At 34.0% G+C, this 24,241-nt stretch overlaps 1 protein-coding gene across 6 annotated transcripts in view; it reads right to left on the reverse strand.

The window, feature by feature from the left end:
- CNTRL (centriolin) overlaps positions 1-24,241 on the reverse strand; it is a 72,700-nt gene that overhangs the window by 33,032 nt on the left and 15,427 nt on the right. For 4 of the 6 annotated variants that reach the window (XM_039866728.1, XM_039866726.1, XM_039866727.1 and 1 more), the window contains exons 7-15: positions 22,689-22,882; positions 16,566-16,685; positions 15,474-15,699; positions 14,002-14,111; positions 11,715-11,909; positions 7,378-7,531; positions 6,167-6,387; positions 3,509-3,685; positions 1,649-1,783 (exon numbers count right to left, since the gene is read on the reverse strand). In XM_039866728.1, the coding sequence (XP_039722662.1) occupies positions 1,649-1,783; positions 3,509-3,685; positions 6,167-6,387; positions 7,378-7,531; positions 11,715-11,909; positions 14,002-14,111; positions 15,474-15,699; positions 16,566-16,685; positions 22,689-22,882 (1,532 nt within the window). Of the gene's footprint in view, positions 1-1,648; positions 1,784-3,508; positions 3,686-6,166; positions 6,388-7,377; positions 7,532-9,080; positions 9,407-11,714; positions 11,910-14,001; positions 14,112-15,473; positions 15,700-16,565; positions 16,686-22,688; positions 22,883-24,241 lie in introns of those variants that run through there. The other 2 variants (XM_039866731.1, XM_039866730.1) reach the window with 2 other exon arrangements.

The following is a 24,241-nucleotide window of genomic DNA, read 5'->3' on the forward strand; positions in this document are numbered from 1 at the left end:
ATTGTAGATGAAATAAGATGGCCGTATTGTTGAAGATGGATGGTAAATACATGAGGATTCATTTTAGTATTCTATTTTTCTTTATGCTTGAGAATGTCCATAATTCAAAAAACAAAAACAAAAAACACTTTCACATAATACTCAGATCCATCTGCCAATCAACTGAAAAATGGAACATCTAATACTGAAGCTTTTCTAAATAGCTTATAATTCTCTGTGGGAGTATTTGTTACATGCCGATATGTTTTCATTACCAACAAATAACAAACATATCTAAATCACAGAATCAACTTCAGACAATGGATCTTTCAAGTAAAAAGAAACTGCTAATATTTCCCTAAACTGTAAAGAAAAATACTTCTATATCCTAAGCTACTATTGTATTCCTCCAAATACCTACCTAAGGTGATTAACTTACTCCAAACTCAGTGTGACACTGTGAATTAAAATGGAAGATTTAGAATTGCAGTGAAGGTGTAAGTTCCCATCCTACCTGGAGTCCTCTTATCTTTAAACTGCCCCTGCCCATTTTCCTGAAGGGGCCATATTTGTACTCCTGTCTAATTCTGGCTGCATGTGATTAAACCCAAGGCCAGCCAATCCACTGACTAGTCAGAAAACAAGTTCTCATTCTCTCCGAAAGCTAAACCAAGATTCAGTACAGCAAGTCTGTATAAGAGCTGGACCTGTAAAGATATGTCAGCTGGACCTGTAAAGATATGTCAGCTCAGGGGTCCATGCTGGGCCAATTACAATGCCCAGAGAGATAAAGATGGATAACCAAGAGGGCTGTGAAGCTCCCAAAAGATTGATAGAAGAGCTCTGGGTCTTGGCACACTGTTTCCTTTCTAGAGCTAGTGTTAACAGGTTTTGGTTCATTGTAACAAAGAGTTCTAACAAAGAAGTTTTCCCCACACCACAGCATCTTTGACCCTTTATTTCTGATGAAATGTAACAGCTGCCACCTCAGTCAGCCAAGTGGCCCCTGACTTCACAGTTTTGGAGACCTGAGTGTTGATCCAGGTACTTGTTTATTTAGACATCTGTACTCTTTGAGAGAGTTTAATTATCTGGAAAATCCTGTCCACCTGCTTCTCTTACAGTTCAGTGGTCAGGTTATTGTGACAATAGCTATAAAAATATTCTGCCAAAGAGAACCCCTACCAGTGTAAAATGACTGCATTTTTAATAGCATTCTTTTTGAGAAGGAGACAGGAAAAACTGTTCACAATTAAGAAATCTTACTGCAATCCACTCTAGTTAAATTCCTGGATAATTACAAAGACATTTCAGAGGAAAAAGAAGGCACCGATCTGATAACTAGAGCTCAGTCTGGTGACAAATTTGCTTCTTAGAGAAAGGTACTGTTTTCAACCATGAGTTTACAGTGTTCATGTTTACCACTGACACTGCCTCCATCTCTCTGCACCATCATAATACCACAAAGGATATGCATATTAATAATTTTAAAAACAATGGGCTCACAAGGGAACAGAAGCTCTGGGATTTTCCCCACTCTGGAATTCTTTTTTCTAATAATTCGATTTGCTTACTACATGTTAGAGCAGGCTGTTAAGTGTCTGACTAAGGATATCAACATTTCTGAGTGTCCCATGTAAGAATATATTCTGAACCCATAAGTCTCTACCTGCAGCTGTTTAAGTTGCATGCGAAGCTCATTATTTTCTTGGTTCCTTTCTTCTGACAGCTGGGCTTTTCCGAAGGCATTCTTGAGGGCTTGCTTTTCCTTCTCAAGTTCTGCTTGAAGGGCTAATTGTTCTAACTATTGCCATAGAAAGCAATGATATGAAAACACAAAATAGCAATAGTTTATGATATTGATCTAAAAAAGGCATAAAGAAATTTACATACACATGCAGTCCTTTGCTAGATATGGTTTTATAACATCTCGTTTTGTTTGTACTCCCAAATTTAAGAGCCCACAGTAATTTTTTAACATGCCTCCTTAAACTGTGTATACTTAAGGAAGAGTAAGTATCAAAATCAGCTCGCCTAGATTACACCAAATCAGAATCTCTGGAGGTGGGCCCAAGTACATCTCTTCAAAAGCTCTGTGAGTGATATAACAATTATTGCTCTCTTTTCCCTTAGACCAATATTTCTCAAACTGTGGTCCCTCAAATACCTGCATCAAAATCACTTGGTGTGCCTGTTAAAAATGCATAAGTTAGGCTCCATCTCAGACTTGATGAACCAGAATCTATAGTGCAGGGCCCAGGAATCTGCATTTAACAAGCTTCACAAGTGATTTCCTATAACTAAAGTGTACCGATCCAAGACCTGTAGATCACAGAGAGAAGATCCACTATGCTCCATACTGTCAATGTGTGGTTTGAAGACCCATCCTGGCAGTCCTAATGCCAAAGAAGGGAGTATCCCTTCTAATACCAACTGAGTTTGTGAAAAGGCCAGGCTGTTATATTTTTATTAAGACTTACAAGAAAAAAAAAAAGTACAATGGAAGTACAAAGGACAATGGATTTCAAGCTAAGGGCTGGCTCAAAACTTAAAAAAAGAATTGATTTGAAAGGAGATGCCATCTAGAATTTTTATTTACTATTATTTAAAAATATGTATTTACTGTTATTTTAATTGTTTTCCCCCAATCTCATATTTTTTGCACTCTGATCTTATCAATTATAATTTTGTAAAACTTGATACTCTTGAAAAATATAATCTTGACAACTGACAAGTGGTCATTTGATATCTGATAAGTAAAGGAACAGAAAATAATTACTATAACTATTTTTATTTTCTAATTATCTGAATACTATTTTACATGAATTCCTGGGATTCAAACTATCTTATTTGATATCATTTTCATCCAATAAGAACATATTGGCCCTCCTCATGTTCCAGGCACTGAAAAAACAGAAGCATCATTTCAGGGTAGTATTCCTTGACCACCCCTCCCCCGCCACAGAACTGTATCCCTGTCTTTCTCCCACATCTGTTTCCCCCACTGGACTGTCAGTTTCACAAGGACAGGGACCATGTCTGTGCTGTTCTCTGCAGCATTCACAGCACTTGGCCTTCAATGGCTAATCAATAAATATTTACTAGATGAATAACTATTTATCTAATTTGCAAGTATAATTTAAATTAGCGGATATTTCATCCAACTAAAACAGGAAGTAGCACAATTTAACATCACTTAAAAGAGGTCTCTTAAAGCTGTTTTGAGAAGACTAGAATCTATTGAATTCTAGCTAGGTGCTTGCATGCTCATTATCTCCCTATCCTCATCATAACCCATTTTACAGAATAGGAAGCATTTGTCGGAGACTCAGAGCCATGAAGTAAAATGATCTGTACTTGTTCACAGAGGACTAGTATTTGAACTCAGAATGTCTGACTCCAAAAATGTGTCTTCCCATCACTCCACATACACTATATTAAAAAGTGTTTAATCTTATATTAAAGTAAAGGAAAGCTGATAAGTTAAGGCCACAGGCTACTTGCTTTCCAGATAGCTTTATGCTCTTACCTGGCTGAGCCTTGTTAGTTTTTCCAAGTCTTCCTTAAGCTGGTTGGCTTCAGCATCACGTATTTTTAGCTGAGCCTCTAGCTCAGCCTCGTAGGCACTGAGATCTCCTTGGGTCTGCTGCAAGGATATATTCACCTCATGCTGCTCCTGGAGGGCGCTTTCTAGCTCTGCCAGCTCCTGCAAGGATTCAGGGTATGTTTATACAAAACACTCGCTGTGCTGCTTAAGCATCTGCAAATCATTATAAGTAACTTGAGCACAGTAAAACAAATGCTGGCCAGCCCAGCACAGAAAGTGTTGGGAAATGATGAAGCCACTCGCTGTGCATATCTCCACTGGAAGACAAAATCCTGACTAAATGTAATCAGAAAAATCAGTAAACTTTTGTGTGATACTTATTTTTTTTATTAATTAATTTATTTTTATGGTGACATTGATTAACGAAATCTGGTAAGTTCTTGCTGTACATTTTAACAGTAAGGCATACATATATTTACATTATGTTCGCCTCCCATAGTTAGATTTCTTTCTGTCACTACATATTTGACCCCTTTTCCCCATTTATGTGATACTTAAATGTGCCTGAATAGGTAAGAAGGAAAAAATTTAAGGCCTATTTTCCATCAGACATTAGAATATATGTTTTCATATTATTTCACTGCATCCTTATAATAACTGTGTAAGACAAGATAGTATTCCCATTTTACAGATGAGGAACTGGAGAATGAATGCCTAAGTAAACAGCATGTGGCTGTGTAGCAAAAAAAAGAAAAAAACATACAGTCAGAATATGAACCGAGATCTCTGAATCCAAAGTCCACACTCTTCCTATTAAACCACAGTATGTTCATTTATAAGAACAAAATGAGACTAGCACTCTCTAATATTAAGAATAATAGAGTAACTTAAATGAGTGCTAACAATAATATGAGTACATATTGATTAGCATATCTCAGTTCTGAGTCATTTTAGCTCATTTGTTTTTTATGATTAAACATTACAGCTTTCATCTATTTGAGATCTTAAAGCATTAGACCAAACTATTCTGGATGAAAGAGGGGGATCCTATGATGAGAACTTCTATAGAAGAGTTTCTCTGTGGGTGGTCAAAAGAGCACCAGGCATCTGAATCATTTGGGTTGCCTGTTCAACATGCAGACTTCTTATATAACCAACAAAAGATCAGTGTCCACAAGACATAAAGAATTTCTACAAATTGTTAAAAAGAGACAAACAATCAAATAAAAAAAATGAGCAAAGAATATGAATAGAGAATTCACTGAAGAGGAACAGTGAATAAATGAAAGATGCTCAACCTTTCCAGTAATCAGGAGGAAATGAAGTTAAAACAAGATACTATTTTATACAGAGCACAGAGGAACAAGTTAAACACATCATGAGGAAACAATCAGACAAATCCAGAATGTGGGACACTCTATAGGATTACCGCTTGGACTCTACACACACACCATAAAAGACATTCTTGGCACAATTAGGAAAATCTGAATATGGTTCAGATATTAGGTGACATTAGGGAATTATTGTTAATTTTCCTAGGTGCAATAATAGTAACGTGATATGGGGGAAAATGTCATTTTTAAGAGATGTGTACTGAAGGGATGATATCACGATATCTCTAACTTTAAAATGACTTAGCCAAAAAAACCCAAAAAACAAGCAAGCACAGCAAAATATTTTAGATTCTAGGAGAGCAAATAGATATTTGTGATATGTACATACAATAGGATGCTACATACATCATTAAAAATAAACAAAGTAGAGCTACATGTATCAATGTGAATAATTCTCAAAAACATAAATATGAGGGAAGTAGCTAAAGAATATGTATACTATCAGACCTTGTACATAAATATTAATACAATGCAAACAATATTATATATTGCTTATGAATGTTGCTTATGGATATATAATAATAGAAATACAGGGAAATAATAACCATATTCATGATTTTTGTTACCTATAGAAAGAGGTACACAGAAGATTGCAACTATATCTACAATGTTTTATTTCTTAAGCTGAGTTGTGAGTACCTGGTATTAAATATTATTTTTGATATTTTTATGAGTCTGAGAAATTTCATAATATTAAAATATATTAATTCAAATTTCTAGAGCCAGCCCTGCTGAGGGTGAGGTTTGGGAATCTGGGTTCTCATGCATGATAAAGTTTGCCAAACAACAAAATAGAGCAAGTGACATCTCCAAATAAATGGCAACAAATCAGGTACCAAAAGGTATAATTTCTAACACTGTTTCTATCTCATCTGTAAAATAATGTTAAAATTATGAAGTAATGATAACAAGAATAAGAAAAATTAAATTGCACTTAATTGAGACACAAATAATAAAATATGAACATTGAATATAGCATTAATAATACCTACAATTTCACACTCTTTAGAGTTATTTGATAATATCTTTCAGGAATAGAAATTCAGCTAAAATAACTTCCCATTCTTAGTAAAAGAAAAATAATGATTCCAAGTATATCACAACTAAAAGAAAAAATGAAACTAAACAGCCACTAATGCTTTTTGCCACTTATAATTGCACTGTTGCTAACTTCCTTAGCTAACTTAATTTGGACATCATCCACTTCTGAAGCTAAGAAAAACAGGCAAGAAAAAACGAATCATACCTTTCTCATATTTTCTGCATCTATGGCAACTATTTCCAGCTGGTCCCTCTCCTGTTCAACCTCAGTCAGTCTCTGCAGCAATGTCTCCTTCTCGTCCTGCAGCTTTCTGCACTCATTCTGGGCCTGAGTTGCCTGGCCTTTGACAGTCCCCAGGTATTCTTGCAACCCACTGATGACACCTTCTAAATCCTTCTTCAGGGCTTCATTTGCTGCTATCTGGCCTAAGACGGAAAGAGGTAAAGTAATAATGTATATGAGAAAATGCTTTCAAGATATATAAATGATTACTGAATTTACTCGACTTCGTAATTTGTTATTAGCTAAGAATGAAAGTCTAAGCTTTCAATTTATTCCTACTTTCTTATTCTTCTTTTTCAAGATATAATGATACTTTTTTTCCCTATTATCCATAGTACAGGAATGTTAAGCAGGTATACAATAAAAATAGTACATTCAGTGGACATTGCTAATAAAATGCTTAATTTGTGCTGTAAAAAGTTTAAAGCAGTAATTTCCAAATAAGGAAAAATGTACAACAAAACTGAGTTCTTGCTGCTAGATACACAAGACTAATTCAAGAGCATAAACATGAAAACTGAAGACTTAAAAAAAAACAAAAACCATATATTAGGTACCTACTATGTGCCAGGCACATACGAACACTATCTCATTTAATCTTCCCAACAACTAATGATTGAGATAGAAATTGTCCCAGGTCGCACAGCTAATAATGGCAAAACAGAGACTGGGATCTTCTTTCGCCAAGTGAAGGCTTTCACCACTAAAACCTATTAATCTTCCCCTTCCACTATTATGGCAATATCACAATTTAAGTCTGCACTACAAAAGCAGATCCTAAAATTCTTTCCATATTCTCCTTATAAGGAGACACTGAATGCCTTGATGTCAATGGACCTTTTGCTCCTGAAAAGATTTTATGCCTTACAAGAAAATCACATGCCAGAGTCTATCATGTACTGACTTCTTGCCTACTGAATGCAATGACCTGACTTACCAGGACATCAACACAACAAAATTAAATAAAATTTGTTTAATTTATTAAACACTTGTGGATACTGTACAAATATTTCCCTAGCAAATACTAGTACTAAAGCATATCTACCTAATATCCAGATTAATGCCTGTCTGGGTGTCATCTGTCTTTTATTAATACTGATACTGATTTACCTTAAATCAACTTAAATTCTCACCTTCAGTAAGCTGTTGTTCAAGGTCCTTAATCTCTTCAGTTTCTTGAGCAATTCTAGAAAGTATCTCGTCCAAACGGCTTTCAAGTTGTATGTACTGTTTATTCATAATGTCAAGCTGTTGTTCTTTACCTCTTTTCTGAGCCTTCATATGGCACTGAATTGAGAAAAGAAAAAAACTTTTAAAAATATTAATCCTTAACATTTCTAAAGGAAGCATGGAAAATAAAATGTAACAATTTGTATCTATTTTGTGTCAGGCTCTGTGTTATTTTCATATGAGTAGTTTTCATTTAAATCTCATTGTAATTCGATTTGGGAACCATCTCCATTTTACAGATGAGCAAATTGAGGATAAAAGAGGTTAAGTGATTTTTCCAAGGGCACAGCTAGTAGGTAATGTCACCAAGTTCGGAGTTCTTTGAATTGCATTAAAATGTCTTTTTATAGGGGTTTCCAAGAGTTTATTGATCACATATACATAAAGAAAAAGACTATATTCCAAATGTTAGCAAGGATTATATCTGGGTAGAAGGATTACAGATTTTTTCTTTATTTATGAGTTTTTTTAATATTTAAAAATTTTTTATAACAGACAAGTGATATCTTTTTAATAAAACAACACATTATATGTACTTTGAAAAAAGGTTTCTTAAGGGATAATAGAGACATGAAATGAAAACTTACTTGAAGTTCATATTGATTTTCAATTCCTTATACAAAGAAACATTTTGCTTTTAGGTGCAATAAACTGGAAGCTGAGAGGGACCTCAAAGACCATTTAGCCCAGTGATTCTCAGGATGGAGGGCCCTAAGGAGGCACATTCTACTACTGCATATGCCCCTGAGAGAAAACAGCTTTCACACACCCACACACCCTCTCACACACTGACAGTAACTGCTTTAGGGAGCTACTGGTAACTGAAATTTCAGGACTGTATTTCTCAGGCGTGCTAGGACTAGACTGTAATCTAGTCTAACCCTTCCTTTTACACGTGAGAAAACTCAATCTCAGATCCATCACATGACTTGCTAGGTCATGTGGAGAGACTGTTCATTTGGAAACGAAATAATTCCCCAGAGAATTTTTGCCCTCTCACTCACACCCTCAAGGCTCTAATCTGACCCCACCCCACCACCCCAACAAGATCAGAGGAACAGAACAATAAATCAAGAGGAAGTTATCAGGAGAAAGAACTATATCTGAACAACAAACTCCAAGGCTTTCAAGGCTAAGACCTATTTGATTATAAAAGAACATTTCCCAATTTAGAAGTCTGCAGCCAAAGACAACGAAGAAAAGTCTCTTCATTTCTGAAGAACAAATGAATGGCAGCTAGATCACAAGTTTTTAAATTTACTACTGGTAACACTTGATGGGATTTTCAAAACTCTTCTCCTACACTCCCAAAATATCTGTTGAAAGCTTTCTGGAAAAGTAACTGCAGGTAACAGCTTAAATTCTAAGTAAATTTAGGATTTTGTGGCTTAAGAATTTTCAAAAACTCTTGCATTCATATCTCTATCAATATATCTTTAAAATTTACCATTAAAAATTCCACTGAGATCTATTTATGTGCAGGACAAAAAATTGGTTTAATATGCCCATGATTTGCGTTAAATGCATGGAAGCAAAAGTAGATTGATTCTTCGATTTTCAGTACTGTGGAGCTCACAAAAGAGTTATTGTAAAAACAGGAACTTACATCTGACTCCTCCTCCTTTTATGTCCTTTGTGCAGAGAGAGAGAAAATGATCCTACCTTAACTTAGAATTTGTCCGGTTAAAATCGAGCCGTTGAGAACAGGGAAATTGTGGGCGGACCGCTTTCTAATGTCTTCAAATTTCTGTGCACTTCCCTCTCTGACAGCCACATTTTCGTAAGCGCCTCCAAGTCTCTGAAACTTCCCTGCTCTTCAAACCACATTCCTGGCAGAGAGTGAGCGGCAGCCCAGCCGGTCCAATCATGGGCAGCCTCTGCAAGCCCCACAACACAGGAAGCTCCCGAGAGCCAATCACGCACACCCTTTGCAACAGATTGCTGCAGGCTAATTCCCTACAGAGAGTTACCTTTTGCTTTCAGAAGGCATTGCCATGTAGGGAAGAGTGATATAAATCTTTATTATTTGCTCTTGTGATATATGTACTTCTAACTATGAACATTTTTTTATAACTAAAATGAGGTGTGATTTTTAAATAATGCCTTTTCTTTGGAAACTAACTAAATGCTTATGTTTGTTAAAAACCTGACTTACACTTAGCTCTGAGCTAATTTTAAAAATAATTAATCTCTTTAGACCTTTAATTCCTTTGTGGGGACCGCGTCATTGTAGCAGCATAAAGTATGGGCTCTACCTCTCCTTAAGAGGGTGAATATGGGATATCTAAATGATATAATCTTTCTAAATCACATTCTGATGTTCTGCAAATTATAGATGCTGTGATAAAGTCACCAATGTCATATAGATGCTGTGATAAAGTTCCTCACCAGTATATGCAAAAAACTCATCACAATGCAAGACATTGTTGGCACTTAATATATTTGTTTTTCATCATATCCGAGTCATATACTGTTTTCTAATCTCTCAAGTTTTTACTTTTAAATTTTATTTGCTATTCAGAAAGATACTTCATCTAATTAAGATAAATAAAAGTTAACTGAATAAAAGTCTATCTGTATACCTGTAAAAAAATATGCAGGGATCCCACTCTTGATTTTTTCCCTTTTGCTAAAATATTCATATTTGTAGCCTAAAATGAAGTTTCTAACATAAGCCAATAATGGGACTTTGTGCAAATTAGAAAGAGATGCTCCTTCTGGGAGAACAGATTAAAAAGAGACATCTCTGGTGCTCAATCTAACACTGTAATCTTAAGAATTAACCTTAGTAGTTTTAACAATACCAAAAAGGAACCTTAAATCTGGTTTGTATGTTTCATCCCCACTGACACAGATTTATTTTGGCTACCTTCAAAACCTGGATGCGCTTCTTACTTTTCATCTAACTCCTTCCAATATGTAATTCTTTACAGTAATACAGTAAGCATTAGACTCCCTGTCTGCCCAGTATATCACAGTAGTTTGGAGAAAGCAAACACACAATCTCAGTTCTAATTATTCACGAATCACAGAACTGCAAGGGGCAGTAAAGGAGCTTTGGGTAGTGCCTATAGACTGGTTCCTTCCTATCTTCCTTTATGTAAGCATTCATAAACATAGGGCTGGCCCCTGGGGATACAGGTTCTGTCCTCAGGGGCCTCACATGGCATGGCAGACTTTTGAACAAATAAATGCAGTAAAGTAAGATATTATTGACCATATTACACATATTATTTAAAATCCCTAATTTTTCATGTACCAAAAATACTTAAAAATAATACTTTTGGATTCAATTTTAATACTCTGGCTTTTGTTTTAGAAAAGACCTTAGCCTATAATGATAAGGTCACCCTTTGTCAAAATAAGCTGGCCTGTAAAAATTATCTATGATATTTTGCTAAAATGTTTAAAGGAATAATTAAAAACTTGTCAAGTACTTAAAGCAATTATAGTACATGCCCTTACTATGTTAAATTCTATGATTTCTCTTGATCCAGAGATTGTAAAGTTCTTTAAAAATAATATTAAAGTATACCAGTAAAATATGCAGAAAACATATTTACTTCTATATTACAAATATTGGCTAAAATATAAGCCATTAGTAAGGCTTCTCAGGGTACAGATAGAAAGACAAGAACCTAACTCCATCATCTAGCCATCTGACCATCTCTGGCCACATTTTAGGAAGACATACTCTAGAGAAATGTTTCCTTTTTAAGGACAAAACAAAACAATATGGAACAACACAGAGTTTTAGTGGAATATTTGCATAAAGGATTAAAGAAGAAGTAGAGGAGGGACTTCAGCTCTCCTATCTCACCACCTGGCTCTTAAGAAAGAAGAAAATAAGGCAAAGAGAGTAAAAGGGTAAGAGGTTTGGTGAGAGCCTTGAAGCAGATTTCTCTTGATTTGAAATATAATGAAACTCAACTACTGAAAAAAGATAAGTATACTATGCATCCCTCATTTTACTGAAAGCAACTTCCTTCAAGCCCTAGGTGGTTATGTTTTAAACACACACACCTATATTTTATATATAATACACATATAATCATATATATATACACACACACCATACACATATTATATACACACACATATATAATTAATGCATACACAAATTTGTGCATTAAACTAAAAAAATTTTCAGAAAAAATTCTGGCTAAAAATGATAAGACATTATTATTATGTCTAGATAAAACTAGATTCTAAACAAGCCAAAATCTTTTCATTTACTTACATGTTTTGGGTCTTTGGAATCCAGACTATCTATGGCTGTTTGCAGGTCCTTGATCTCCTTCTGCTTTTCAGCAATTTCTTGCTTTTGCTTTTCCATTTGCATTTCTAGATCCAGAGCCTCTTGACGCAATTTATTTAGAAGTTGTATTCTATCACTCAACTGCTTGAAAAGAAGGTCTTTCTCTGCTTCTGAAATCTAACCCCCCAACAGCCCAACACACGATTAACAGAAGACAGCAACGCTGATTTACAAATTTAATGAAAACGACTTTTACAATTTAAAGGTATTCTATGCTCTATCGGTTTTTTTTATTACAAGTAAAATATGAAGTTATCTAGGCACTGCATTCATATCTTATACTTTTATGCTTATATGTTGAAAATCTTATTTCATAAGTTTATGAAAATTAATAATAGCATGGGGAAATGAAGTTGTCATTCTAATATAAGCAACTTGTAAATTATAAATAATAACCACAGTATTAATGGTAGCTGACTTTATCTAGTACTTACCCTTGTTATTAGATGTCAAGTAAATAGTGTAATGAAAAACTTAGACTTTATTCATTTAAAATACCTATTTTTTCCAAGCATATTTTTGTAAGTATGCTTTTATTTAAAAATTGTTTATTACTTACATATATGATATAAAATCATATGTACAAAAAGATGGAAGTGATACACTCTCGGAAATTACCAACATGTCATGAAAAAGTAAGCAGCTCAAACCCATGACATAATTACATAGGGAGAAAATTTAAAAAGGAAGTATTTGATGTTTTCAAGTATATAAAAAGTTTTAGTTATTTGCAACATTTAAAAATCTGTATTTCAAAATGATGTTAACTGCATGACTATCTACATGGCCAGTGCTATTATAAAGCCTTCTAGCTCCCTCCACCTCATTTCTCACTTTCAATCCATCTTTAAATCTTATCAGTTCTACTGCCAAAAGCATTAGCCTTTCTCTCCATGTCTACCATCCAATTCCAAGGCATATCATCTCTTGCCTGTACTAAACAATAGCCTAACAGATGTACACAGCTCCGTTCTTTCTGCCCCTCATTTCACTCGCTTGCAGTAGCAATAGTGCTCTTATAAGAACACAAATAGGATCAGCCATTTTACTACCTAAAGTCCTTCAAAGGTTTCCCATTATATTCAGAATAAAATTCAAACCCCTTAAAATGGCCTATGAAGCCTGCCACGAACTTCAATCTATCTTCCACTATACTCTCTCTCACTTTGCAGAGGAATCTTTAGTTTCAAAGTCTTTGCACACACTGGCACCTCTGCCTAGAATAAACTCCCTGGTTCCTTCTCATCCTTTGGCTCTCAGCCTAAATGTCACCTCCTCAGAGAAGTCTCTGTGGGTCCCCACAATCTAAATTATAGCTTAATTATTGTCTCTCCAAATTTTTTATTTTTTCCTACAGCACTTACATTATTTAACTATGTATCTTTTTTCACTTTTTTTACTTGCTTATGGCCTATTTTCTGTCCACGAGGGACTCATACCTGTTTTGTTCATTACTCAGGACCCAGCCAGTGACTACCACATAGTGAGCTTCCAATAAACTTGAGTATATTAGGTATACGAAATCTGAAAGTAACAATAGTTTATCTTTAAAAGAATCTACAATTTGGATTTCACGTTCTTGATCTACCTACTACAGTACGAATGCAGTTATCATAATTTTGAAATACAGATTTTTTTAAAGTTGCGAACTAAAACTTTTTATATACTTAAAAACATCAAATACTTCCTTTTTGAATTTTCTCTTTGTAATTACATCATGGGTTTGATCTGCTTACTTTTCATGACACACTTTGGTAATTTCTGAGTGTATCACTTCCATCTTTTTGTATACCGTATTTTATATTATTTACATTTCTGCTGTTTATGTTTGATAATGTTCATGATATAGTACAGATGACTTCTGGCTCTCAGTCTAGGTCCCAGGATCTTAAAGGTGGGGAATGCTTAATTAAATTAGAAGAGATCTATCAGGAAGCAACTTCTTTGGGTAATGTGGGTGCTTTCATAATAAGAGTAGACCAAATACATCTTTTAACATAAATTATAAGTAATTTATTTCTACACACTTTGTAAAATAGGGTATCATCATGAATGGAAGGAAAATGTATTTGGAAAATTCTAAAACCATATTTGACTCTGAAATTTATTATTCTGTAATTAATTAGGCATTATTTTACATGGTCGTGAAGGGAGAAAACATTTTAGTTGTTGCATTTCCTCTTAGCATTGCTTCTTTGCTTTTACATACTTTTTTAAGTTGTATAGCTTCTTCCAATTGTTTAAATTCTTCAGTAGCTCTTAAAATTTGTTGTTCTGCCTTTTCTATTTCGTCATGCAATTCTGACAATCGAGTTTGTGCTGCAAATTTAAAACCACACAGACATACAAGAAAAATCTTGAATTCTCAAATTTATACCAGATATTTTTCTTCACAATAATCTTCTCCCAAATAAGTTCTAGATTATAAATTATATTCTATATCACAAGAATAAAAAAGTAATTTCTTATGATGATTTTCCTCTCTATTAAGTTCTAGAATAGTTTCATGATATGCTACAGAACTTTTACTTGTAAAATTCTTAACATAAAGGGGCCGTATTTGACAATTCCAACACTAAAGAACTCTTTAGAGAGAATAAGGATTTTATTGGTAAATATGCACTTACATATCACTAAATTATAATTAAACTCAAGGTATTAAAAAAAAAAACCTGTGTTAGAGGTAAATGCTTTTATGGTGGGACTCAAGAAATTCATTACTGAAAAGTCTTTCTCAGCTACAGGTGATCTCAAATTATTTTCTATCTTAAATTTCCATTTTCTCTCCCTCCCTCCCTCCCCGCCTCCTATAACACGATGAGCCCCTTGAAGCTAGTCTGCACAAATATCTGATTTATTTTTGCTTTTCCCCTCCGGAGCCTTGTATATATTATATGTAGAAATGGACAACTCAGTCTCCTTTCTCCCTTCTCCAAGTCAATCTTTATTGGCCTTCCATGGTTTCCATTTAGTTACCAAACAGGGGAAAATAAGCTGCTAATCTGATTGGTGAGAGTCCCACGATGGGCCATGATTACTAGTGGGATACGTGAATTCAGGTCTGCTTTCTCTTTCTTCTATATCCATGCAGCTGAGTGGGTAAGTGGATTCAAAGTTTATCACTGGCAGGGTCACTAAGTGCCCTCGTGGATTGACTTCTTCCTCTTTGTGACTTGCCAGGAGGTGGTAAGATCCCTTGAATTAGATGTGTTTTGGGGGTGGGAGAGAAAGTTGAGGAGGTGGAGTGTGGGACAGGTTGGGAAGAGTCAAAGGCCAGCCTTAGGTTCAGGCCTAAGTAGAGTGCAATGATCTAGCTTATCCAGAGCACTGCTTTAGGTTTTGGCTATATGCATAGTAATAAAGTGGTACTTTACTTGCTTCAATTTTTACTAATTATGCCTTTGAATGTATAGCTTCAATGGTGAGAAAGACTTGTTGACAGGAACAGATTTAAGCATTCTTGTATCCAGTGGACAGGCTGCCATTAAATTACTGTCAGAAACCCCACTCCCTACCATAACAAGAATCATTAGAAAATAATCCGATCAATGAATCACTACTTTTATTTTAGACTTTTCCTGTAAACAACTTAATAAATACCTTCGGTATGTTTAAATAAAAGAATTATAAAATAAAATTTGCCTATATATTTTTAAAGAATTCAAAATAACTCTTTTAAACCTGCGCTTATTTTTTTTTCTTTGTCTTCTAGTTGCACATCCAGTGGTGTATGGACTCTCAAGTTCATGTGTTCATTTCTAAGTTGCTCCCCTTCATCTGGCTCCATCTTCTTGATCTCTATTGGCTGGGCTTTATTGATATAACTTTCTCTGGTGAACATATTTCTCTTGTATCTGGATTTGCCAATGTAAGGGCTTTCGTCTGGGGTTTTATCAATGTCAACATACTAAAAGCAAAATAAATTAACAGATTTATGGTTTAATAAATAACATTTAAGCAGTCAAGTGACATTCATTTTATTAGTGTAAGATATATTACAGAACTGCCTAAATATTAGTTCTACATTCATAGAATTTGAAAAATATATATCATTCCTTTATTCTTAATATACCAAAAAAGAATTAGAGCAAAAAATGATCTCAAAGGATTCTTCCTCCCATCGCTGAAAAGTGAGCTTTGACTAACTACTTGAAGAACTGCCTACAGTTATGTGATTTTTATCACTGCTTAATCTCTCAAATCAGAAATCTATGTACTTTATTTTGGTTTCTTGGCTGATATATAAGTAAAACCTCAATCTAATAAATTTTAATAATTGCATTTCTAACTAAGTAACATATGATATTGGTTGGAATCACTGGGTCTTAGAAGTGGTTTCTCTGTTGCAGTAACATTTATGGCATCTGATTAACTAAATAATGATTGACTAATACTGAACTCCGTGATTATTCAACAAACAATGTAGAGAGATGACTATTCCATGGTTACTGAAGCAGGCAGTGCCTTTTTTCTGAAAGTTTAGATTTAAGTGAGGTAACTGAGAGTTAGTTAGAAAGCTGCTTTGAGTTATGGATATGGCTGTGGGTAAAGATCCTTCTGGGCTTTTTACCTCTTTTGGATACTGCTCTAACTTATGGAACCAATTAATTCACAGAGTCAATCAAAAGACATTTACTTTGCTGATGCCCTCATAACAAGAAAGTGGAGAGTGGTTATTGAAAAAATCCCTTGAAAATCTCCATCACCTGCCCTCCCCTACCCCATTTAATGCTGGCTTTAACTTTGGATTACTAAAAAATTACTATAACTTACCTCTGATGGATAATAATTTAGTGGCTCAAATTTAGCATCAATTTTATAAAAGGCCAATTCCTGTTCCAGCTCATACTGTTTCTGACATGCTCGCGTTAGTTCCAAGGTCTTCTGTTTTAGCTATTGGCCCAATGTGATATCAGACAACATATAGCGTCAGTAAGTTAGTATAAAGGAACAATGGTATGGGGCAAGTTCTAATCATAACTAATAATTACACTGTTTAAAACTCCACAGCAAATAGCACAACATTCAGAGAATTTTTATCACAATTCTAAAGTATGATAAAGAATGAAATACAAAACGATCATTTCATAAGAGATCACATAAAAGACCTTTGAAGTTTATATGCTATTTCAGGATAAATGAATAAAGATTTTAAAAAAATATTTAAATTTGCTTTATCCAAACATGAAAATAACTCTGTATCAATTATTTTTAAGTAACTAGTCAACTAAGTACCTGCTTCCTGATTTTCCAATAATTAGCATTAATTCGTTTAACTTCCTCTGTGATTTTAATAATAGCTTCAAATCATGTATTTGATAGAAATGTATTTCACAATAATTACAAAGGAGTCAAGAGGAGGAGTGAGAAGGATGAAAATAAGAGTTTGGTTTTAACTGGATTTTGGCTAATGGCATCTCAGTTTTAAGTGTTCAGAACATTCTTTGTCATAGAGGAACAAGGGATGTAAATAAGATCAACCAGATCCAAATATATAATATTAAATTTTTAATAAAGTAATTCTACTATAATTATAACTTTTTAGTTATCCTTAGAAATTTTTGGAGCTAGAAGAAATCATCCAATCTAATTCTCTGAATTTATAAATAAAAAATTTGAGTCATACATTGGTGAATTAACTTGTCAAAAGTTATATATTAGATTAGTGGCAGAGGCTAAATATTTTATTAACTACTAGTATCAGCCCCCTTTCTACTAAACCAATCCTTTGAGTCCATTTCAAAGGTCCACTAAGTGATTGTCATCTTTTTTGTTGGCCAGTGTCTGATAGCAGACATCAGACAAAAAACATGCAGAAAAACTTTATTAATATAAAAATGCAAGCTGCCGAGAATATAACTTAAACAAACATAAACAGGAAATTAAATCGTGCATGATTTAGCTTACAGTCACTTCCTGATTATCCATCAAAGAGAAGTAATGCTAACCTGTTAAAGATAACAGGTAATCTTGATCGAGTACTCTCTGTGTGACAGACACTGTACTAAGCATTTTACCTCTCTTGTCTCACTGAATCTTCACAACTACCTTATGAGATGATAAAAGCTGTGCAGAGAGTTTAAATAACTTGCCCAGTTGCACAGCTGGTAGTGGAAGAGGTAGACTTCAATTCCAAGTCCCCTAATTTCAAAGCCAACATTCTGTCTAACTATGTTGCCTTTGATGTCCTGCTACAGGGTGTCCTGCACGTCATCCACATTGATGCTTTCAGTGAATGCTCATAAGTTCCCAAGTCTCAAGAAAGCAACCCACAACTAACAGTGTCAACTAATCTTGTGCTTCTCTCCCCAAAGATCACTGGCAGTAGGGCCAAACAAAGCAAAATATGACTGAACCATGGAGGATGTGTAGCTGCTCTCTGCAGGCAAATAATAATAAATGCTCTGTGCATCTTAAGGTAATTTTGTGTCTTTAACAGCACCAGGGTTGGCATATGGTAAGCATTCACTGAACGCTCATTGACGAAATACATAAATAAGAGCAAATTAGGAGTCGAAGGACCTGGGAAGTAGGCTAGTCACGGTCTTAGCTGTGGATAATCAAGAGCTGACTGCAGTTAACATATTTACCAATAGGAAAAATGATACAAATTTTTTCCCTTGACATTCGAACTCACTCTTCTACATACACATCCATTAAAAAAAATTATACATACATATACAAGCACATTTCTTGAGACGGCAAGCCAGTTTTAAAACTGAAAATGTACATAAGCATATTAATACAAATTATCATGCAAACCATGAAAAACAGTGTGCAATTCAGTCCTGAAGGAACTACCTTTAAGGAAGAAAAAAGAATCGGCAGAAAAAGGTCTGCAAGAAACCAAGAGAAGGGCTAAAAGGAGAAAGAAGCAAACAAAGACCATCACCCGGAGAACTCTAGAGTTAGGCTGTACCAATATAAGTTGTTCTTTACTGACAATTTATCTTAAAAAGATATTGTTAATACTTGAATTGTTCTTATATGGACACATTTTACCATCATTCTATGACTTATAGATTTACCACCTTCCATTATTTAGCTTGATTCATTTCTAATTATTTTCACATTCATTACCTCATTAAGTCCTCACAACTCTGTGAGACTGGCAGGACAAGAATGTTATCTCATTTTAAAAATAAGGAAACTGAATAACAGGAGTTAAATAACTTCCAAAAAGACAAAAGGAAACAATAATATTAAAGTTAATTAAAATTAATATTTGTTGGTAGCAGGAGGGGGGGACTACTTTAGTTTAAATGGCCACCAGCAGTTTTACTTCAATGTTACTACATTTCTTTCATAGGTTGACCTAATTACATGAGGAATTACTTTAGGACTGGAAGACATTAACTGTAGACATTATCACCAGATATTCTGTGTAAGAGAATGGAAAATGTTTTTCAAATGCAGGCTCTTAGAATAAGACCCAGAATTCTTTTTCTAAAAGAGAATAGTCCCTTGGAATAAGAATAGGCAAAACAATATAAATTTAAAGAAGAAATTTAAAGAATACAAAATAGCTAATAAATACATATGTAATACTCAACTCTTAAGCACTAAAGAAATGTGAAATTAAAGCAACGAGAGCCCACATTTTTCCTATTTACAAGTTTAACATAATAATATCAAGTGGGGAACTGGGCTTATTCATTTATTGCTATAGAAGTGTAAAAGTTATAAGTTTATGAAAGATGCATTAATAGTTATCAAAATTTAAAATGCAAATTACACAGTAATTCTACTTGTAGTGATTTATACTAAGGAATTACTAGTATGAATGCATAAGGTATAAAAATATATAAAGATTTTCTCTGTAGTATTGTTTCTAATAACAAAAAAGAGGAAGCAACTTAAACGTTCATCAGAAGGGTAGGCTACAAAACTTAAGGAGGATTCATAGAATGGAACAAAATATAGACTTTGAAATGAATATGAAGATTTATGACTGTGTGTGTATATACGTGTATGTGCACATGTATTTTTTCTAAACCTGGAGAGCTGTCCATGATATACTGTTCTGTAAAAAATAAGATGCAGAATTAATTAATTACATATACGTCATGCAATTACATATATATTATATAAGCATAGAAAATAAAAAGTGTATATATTAACATCTAAGGAATGAAGTGCAGGTGGAGTAAGACCTTTGTTTTTTACTGAATACATCTGTGTTGTCTGAATTGGTTACAATAAACATATTAACTTTATATGTAAATGTGTTTTTAAATGGCTAATGATAAAAAATAACATGATATTAAGAGCACAGTCTATTTTCTAACCAAAAATAGTTACAGAAAAGACGAAACAGTAAAAATTTGACAATTTACAAAACGTTTATTCACAAGACAAACATGTCAATATTATAAATAAAGAGAAAATAAGGCAACTATAATAATCCATAATTTGGGGATAGCACAAAGTCATAAAATATAACATTTTGTCAAGGTTTTCTTTTTAACATTTATTTATTCATTCATTCATTCATTCATTCATTTATTTATTTAGGTGTGGCACCCCTTGGTTGACTCACGGACTGCAAGGACCTTGTCAGCTTACAATCTCTTATTTTTTATTTTTTACGCCTACAGCACCTGGTCTTCCTAGGTGGTCTCGCATCCAAGTACTAACCAGGCCTGACCCGGCTTAGCTTCCGAGATCAGATGGGATCGGGCTTGTTTTTGTCAAGGTTTTCAATAGGTTGGCTAATACGCACCAGGGAGTCAGCAAATGGAAATTATAAGTTCTTTTATCTTAAAAAAAAAATGAATTCTATATTACAAAAAAAGGATCAGTAACTCAGGAAAAATTTTTAGATGTTCATAAATGTCAAGTGATACCACAGGAAGTACTGTTGGGTTGGTTGTTTTTTTTTTGTATTTTAAATACAAATGTTAAGTGATGGCACAAATAGTTCACTGCTAAAATAAAACTGATTGTCATGTAAGTCTCCAATGATTTAACTGTGCATCTGTCCATTCTATGTTACTATGGAATGAAGAGCAACAGAAGTATGTATAATATAAAATCATTGATAATCACCGAATTACTAATGTCTTATAATATGTCCTTAGAATATAGCTGACATATTTGAAAACTACCTTCAAATAAGAGGCATATAAAGGAACTCACAAATGCTCTGAATATTTGACTAACATAGCTGAGAAAGCTGCCATTTCATCATGTCCTCTATCCTTTTTCTCAGGCAAAGAAGAGCTCAAGAAGGAGGAGGTACGTATTTGGATTTCAAGCAACAATTTTCCTCTCTACACAGAGAAGGAACACTTCATTTCTTGCTAAAAAATTTATGTGCTTAAGTTGAATTATTGTCAACAAATCAAGTAATTAAACCAGAATGCCAATCTTGAAAAGGGGATGCAAAAAAAGATAACTAAGATTCTACAGTTATATGAGACGTATAATTCTCTAAGTTATTCATGGCTCAGAAAAGAATTGTGAAAAGAAAAAAAAAAAAGAAAGAACCAATAGCTATTTTTTCCTTCAAAGACAGTAGCCTAATAATTTTACAGAATCAAACTTTCTGGGTTAAAAAGGCCTTTTAAGAACATTTAGTCCATCTCCTGACTAATGTTTTTTATCTTTTCCCCAAACCCTGAGCAAATGCCCATTTCAGCGACAGCAAACACATTCCAGAGTTATCACATTTTATCTCAGGACAGCTATTAGAAATTTCTTCTTTATTACTAAATGAAAAACTGTTTTACTATAATTCTATTTGTCACTTCTTAATTTCACCCCATAGGACCTTAGTCAATAACTCTAAGTCTCTCTTCCATGAAAGTCTTGGCAATCATCATAGCTCACCTAGTATCCTCTTCTCCAGCCTGGACACACCTGTTGCTTTGGCCATTCCTCATGGGACATGGTCTCACGATCTATGAAGCCTCTGGGTCAGGTACCTTCTGGACATATACTATTTAGTCTAAATCTTTCTCTTTTAAAATATCTTTTCTTCTTATTTCAACCATAAAGCCAAATTACATAAAATTTAAACATAAATGGCAATTTCAGAGTCTGTAATTCCATTCCTCTGAAATAACTACTGTCAAGAGTTTGGTACATATTCTATCATTTTTCCCTACACATAATGATACTATTATATACTATTTTCATTTGATATACTGTTTTACAGCTTGCTTTTTTTCACATAGCAATATGTGTTAGACATTCTTCCGTATCTACCTCATTTTAATAGTAACAATGATAATTTTACCACATAGATGTCCACTGAGGGACATTTTAGTTATTCTCAATATTTCGCTAATAAAATACTGTAGTAAAAGTCCTTGTATACATGCATGAGTATATGTGTATTTATATATACATATATATAAATGTACATATACAATATCTTTATACATTCTTGCTACCATTTCTCCACAACATACTATTGGAAATATATATAAAACTAAATAATTATATAAAAATAAAATAATAGAAATATAATAAAAAAATACTATATATATTTCCAATATGCAGGACAATATGGTATGACCATGTAAACTTGGATAATTTTGCCAAACTGCTTTCTAGAAGTTTTTGCCAATGTACACAGCCTGACCAACAATATTGTTTAAAAAATCACACACATCTACGGATAGTCTTACCAGCTTCTTACAGTATAGGGCATCCCCTCCTCCTTTGTTCTGGATACCATACTCCTCATAATACAGCCTAAGACAGCATTCATCTTTTAGGCAGTCATATCATACAGTGCCTAGTCAACTACAACTTGTAAATCTTTTGCACATATTTCTGTTAAACCACATCTTCCCCATTCTATGGTCAGGAAGTTGTGTTTGTAGACTCAAGGACAAAGAATTATCTATTTCAAAAAAACAGTCAAAGCAATGTAAAATACGAACTCACCAATTCATTTTTTGTGTTTAGGTTATTCTCTAGCTCTTCACAGCTCTGCTTTTGTAACATGGCCTCCTCTTTTAATGATTTGTTCAATTTGTCTTGATTTTTAATTTCCTCAAGGAATTTTGTTTGTTTGCTTTTAAGCTCTTCAGTTTCCATTATCTTCTTTTCCAAGTCTCTTTCTAGTCTTTGTACTTCTTCTGCCAATACAAATTTAATAGTTTATTGATCATTATATTTCCTATTTCAAGAAAGGTAAGAATATTTCTTAATAGCAAAGAACTCTTAAAATAATATAAATACAAGTCTACTTTTAAAATTATTCACTATGGTTTTGGGAAAAAAGACTATCTTGAACTAGAAAGCGATTTATATTAGGAAGTAAGGAAGCTATTATCATTTGAATAACAATTTAAAAAGATATCACTTTTCTTCCAACTATTTAATTCAATCAGTGTGTTCATAAATGAAGTTTTTTTCCCCTAGGTCTACTATAAAAAACATGCAATATTTTATTTGATATTAGTAATTACACTTTAAAGGATGCTGCAAGCATGTTTGCAAAATACTATGCTATCTTAAAATCCTTCAAAGGCTTCCCATAATGCTTAGGATAAGATCCAAAAAGTCTACATGAAGGACTGACGAGGCTCTTCATGATTTGGTCTCAAACTCTCTCTCTATCCTCATTTTCAAGCACATCCCACTGCAGCCTTTCTGAAATGATTCCAATTCTTCAGATTTGTGATGCTTCTTCTCATCTGCAGGCTTTTATTCACACCTTCTGCCTGGAACTGTCTTCCTCTACCTCCCACTGGCCTATTTTATATTTTCCAGGTCTTAGATTTAAAAACATCTGCCCTAATTTTACCCTCTCGCCATGTTAGATGCTTCTCAGGAATGCTCTCATACTACCCTGCACCTCTGCTGTGGCCCTTGTCACACAGGGAGTTGTAAAATGTGATCAAATAGCTTAGATGTCTGCCTTCCCACTAAAGCTTTGTGAAAGCAGAAACTGCATCTATCTGGCTCAACACTGAATCCTAAGAGCTCAGCACATTAAAGACTTCTAATTAATATTCAAAGTCATGAATCATAAGTAGTTTATGAATCATAAGTAGTTTAAATATTTCCCCCAATAGGATATTTATATGATGACTTCTCTTTGCATTATTTATATTTTAAGGATTCTAAAACAAACTTTGGGGTAATAAATGTTGAGTTAGGGGGATGCCAAGCTAATAAAAACTTACCATATTCTGAATTAGTGGACCAACCATTATGAAACTGTCATTTTTGTAAGTCAAAATGGACTAAAATCAATTTCAAATGGTTAAACACAGAGGCTCATTCCCTAACATTCTAAAATGGCTATGTTATACCTTCCTCTTTCTCTTCAAACTCCCCATACTCCTATTTTCTTTCTCAGTTGATGACCTCATATTTCATGAGAAAACAGACATCACTAGTGGGAACTTCCTGATTTACCCACCACCAAAGCAACAAAATTACCCACACCTGCACACATTTTCTCTCCTTTCTGATGAAGGAAGTGTCCT

Source organism: Pteropus medius, unplaced genomic scaffold (genome assembly GCF_902729225.1).
Source record: "Pteropus medius unplaced genomic scaffold, Ma_sr-lr_union100, whole genome shotgun sequence".
In the NCBI taxonomy this organism is placed as follows: domain Eukaryota; kingdom Metazoa; phylum Chordata; class Mammalia; order Chiroptera; family Pteropodidae; genus Pteropus; species Pteropus medius.